At 53.3% G+C, this 3,295-nt stretch overlaps 2 protein-coding genes across 6 annotated transcripts in view; one reads left to right on the forward strand and one right to left on the reverse strand.

Annotated features, from left to right (window-relative positions):
• The window catches only part of SCLY (selenocysteine lyase), a 24,993-nt gene extending 23,942 nt beyond the window's left edge, over positions 1–1,051 (reverse strand). For 4 of the 5 annotated variants that reach the window (XM_024218597.3, XM_024218591.3, XM_024218596.3 and 1 more), the window contains exon 1: positions 846–1,006. In XM_024218597.3, the coding sequence (XP_024074365.1) occupies positions 846–987 (142 nt within the window). In that variant the 5' untranslated portion in view covers positions 988–1,006. Of the gene's footprint in view, positions 1–845 lie in introns of all 5 variants that reach the window. The other variant, XM_024218594.2, reaches the window with a different exon arrangement.
• Positions 1,052–2,303: 1,252 nt separating this feature from the next.
• Positions 2,304–3,295, forward strand: part of LOC112119804 — a 16,968-nt gene continuing 15,976 nt past the window's right edge. The window contains exon 1 of the mRNA XM_026659130.1: positions 2,304–2,340. Coding sequence (XP_026514915.1) covers positions 2,321–2,340 — 20 coding nt within the window. The 5' untranslated portion in view covers positions 2,304–2,320. The remainder of the gene's footprint in view (positions 2,341–3,295) is intronic.

A 3,295-nucleotide genomic window follows, 5' to 3' on the forward strand; every position in this document is an offset into this window, starting at 1 on the left:
ATAAATTTGTTAGTCTCTAAGGTGCCACAAGTACTCCTGTTCTTTTTGCGGATACAGACTAACACGGCTGCTACTCTGAAACCTATTCTATTATTGTTTAACAGTGCAATTAAAGCTGTGATTAATTGTAACTATTTTTTTAATCTTGCGATTGTGATCATTTTTTTTAGTCATTTGACAGCCCTGATCAGAAGAGAACTCTCTGATTGCTCACATGGTAAATAGGAACAGTGCACCCACGGAGTCGGCACCAGAGTCAGCCCCGGAGCACCCATGGAGTCGGTGCCTATGCTGATACCAATCACCACTATTGGTGCTGCAATGAGCCATATGGCTACCAGTGGTTAAATCTTGCCCTCAGACCGGGTCTGAGCATAGTGTAGTGAGGGAGAGCTGCATGTGCCCAGCTGAGCCCACTGTTAAGACCTGAAGCAGCAAGTCTTGCTCCCATCTCAGGGGAAGTTCATTCAGTTCAACTCCTCCCATCCACCTGCTCCTTCAGACACCAGCTCAACACTGGTTCATCAGCAGGTAGTACTGGAACCCTCCCATCAATGCTTCAGAGGACAGCCATTGGTTACCAGCACTAATACTCAGGCACGGGCCAATCAGCACACTGGCCCTTAGGCAGCAACAATTGGTTACCAACTATTAACACCCAAGCACCAACCAATCAGCTCTTTGTCCTTCAGTCATTGGTTACCAGTACTAATACCCAGGTACTGACCAATCAACAGTGAGTGATTGGTCAGTGCCTGGGGAGTGGCCATTGGTTACCAACAGTTAATACCCAGGCACCGACCAATCATCGCCTTGTCTGGGGCAGGAGCTGCTCTCCCCCTTACCTGCACCCCCCGCCGAAGGCAGCCTGGGCCGAGCTGATCGCAGGGGTGGGTAGAAGCTGCCGCAGGAGGCCGTTATTACTCGCTCCCTTCCCCACCCCCCGCTCGCGCACGTCGGACTAGAGGCGCTATTCACCCCGGTCATAGAGTCGGGCCGGGCGGAAAGACAAGACGGGCAGACGCAGCAAGAGTAGCAGTTCCGGTTTAGGCCATAGAGAGGCCAGGCTAGGACGGCTGGAGGACGGAACTTCCGGAAGGGAGTGTTGCTGCTCCCGCGCTGCCCCTCTCCAAGATGGCGCAGGTAACCCTGCTCTCGGCCCTCTCTCCCCAGAGCTGCGCAAACTCCACAGAGCCCCCTCCAAGATGGCGGTGAGATCCGCCGAGGGGCTGGGTCAGGGACACACGGGTCGGGCCTAGGAACCTCGGGGGCTGTAACTCTTCGAGCCCCCGGGGTCCGGGCTGAGCAGCTGGGGGGGGGAGAGGTGTCAGGGCCGCGCTGGGCAGGTTTTGGGTGGCAGGAGCATGGGGCTGCCCTGAGTCCCGCCTCCAGAGGGACTCCATACTCTCCCTTCCTCCCCCCCCGCCTGACCAATCTCCCGTAGGGCCAGTTCCCAGGTTTCTGAGCTCAGGAGTCAGGAGCTGGATGTTAGTAACAAATAAGTTTGTTTCCCCACTGGATGTTGGGGTTTTGTGCGTTCATGTTACACCGGCAGATTTTCTCTGCATGTTGCACTTTAGAACAGTTCTTGGTGTGTAATGAATGCAGGTTCTCGCGGAAACACCAGAGTCTGGGAGCTGGGACTTTATGGACATCAAAAGGCACAAAACTTGAACTAAAATTGCAGTAGTTGCTAACAATGTTTGTGTAGCGAGGGGGGTCCTACTTACACTCCTGGCTCCACCAAAGCCAGGGCAGCTGACCCTTTCAATCTTCCCTCCCAGCCCCCACACTAGGGTTGCTAGGTGTCTGGTTTTCAACTGGAATGCCTGGTTGAAAAGGGACCCTGCTGACCGGGCTGTTAAAAGTCCAGTCAGCGGCGCAGCAGAGCTAAGGCAGGATCCCTGCCTGCCACGGCTCCGTGCGTCTCCCAGAAGCAGCGGCATGTTCCCCCTCTGGCTCCTAGGCATAGGGGCAACCAAGGGGCTCCGTGTGCTGCCCCCGCCCCAAGCGCCAGCTCCCCAGCTCCCATTGTCTGGGAACTGTGGCCAATGGGAGCTGCGGGGGCGGTGCCTGCGGATGGGGCAATGTGCAGAACTGCATGGCCATGCCTCCGCATAGGAGCCAGAAGGGGGACATGCCGTTGCTTCTGGGAGCTGCCTGAGGTAAGCGCCGCCCAGACCCTGTACTCATGAACCCCCCCCTGCTCCAGCCCTGATCCCCTTCCCACCCTCAATCCCAGCCCGGAGCTCCCACCTGGCACTGGTGAGACCTCATCTGGAATACTCTGTGCAGTTCTGGTCTCCCGTGTTTAAGAAGGATGAATTCAAACTGGAACAGGTACAGAGAAGGGCTACTAGGATGATCCGAGGAATGGAAAACCTGTCTTATGAAAGATGACTCAAAGAGCTTGGCTTGTTTAGCCTCACCAAAAGAAGGCTGAGGGGAGATATGATTGCTCTTTATAAATATATCAGAGGGATAAATACCAGGGAGGGAGAGGAATTATTTAAGCTCAGTACCAATGTGGACACAAGAACAAATGGATATAAACTGGCCATCAGGAAGTTTAGACTTGAAATTAGACGAAGGTTTCTAACCATCAGAGGAGTGAAGTTCTGGAACAGCCTTCCAAGGGGAGTAGTGGGGGCAAAAGACATATCTGGCTTCAAGACTAAGCTTGATAAGTTTATGGAGGAGATGGTATGGGATGGGATAGCCTAATTTTGGCAATTAATTGATCTTTGACTATTAGCAGTAAATATGCCCAAATGGCCTGTGATGGGATGTTAGATGGGGTGGGATCTGAGTTACAACAGAGAATTCTTTCCTGGGTGTCTGGCTGGTGAATCTTGCCCACATGCTCAGGGTTTAGCTGATCGCCATATTTGGGGTTGGGAAGGAATTTTCCTCCAGGGGAGATTGGCAGAGGCCCTGGGGGGTTTTCGCCTTCCTCTGCAGCGTGGGCAACGGGTCACTTGCTGGAGGATTCTTTGCACCTTGAAGTTTTTAAACCATGATTTGAGGACTTCAATGGCTCAGACATAGGTTAGGGGTTTGTTGCAGGAGTAGGTGGGTTAGATTCTGCGGCCTGTGTTGTGCAGGAGGTCAGACTAGACCAGGGGTCAACAACCTTTCAGAAGTGGTGTGCCGAGTCTTCATTTATTCACTTTAATTTAAGGTTTCGCGTGCCGGTAATACATGTTAAAGTTTTTTAGAAGGCCTCTCTCTATAAGTCTGGGGTGTGTGTGTGGAGGTGCAGGGCAGAAGGCTGGGTGTTGGGGGGAGGTCAGGG

Source organism: Terrapene carolina, unplaced genomic scaffold, assembly GCF_002925995.2.
Source record: "Terrapene carolina triunguis isolate 2854851 unplaced genomic scaffold, T_m_triunguis-2.0 Scaffold583, whole genome shotgun sequence".
Lineage (NCBI taxonomy): Eukaryota > Metazoa > Chordata > Testudines > Emydidae > Terrapene > Terrapene triunguis.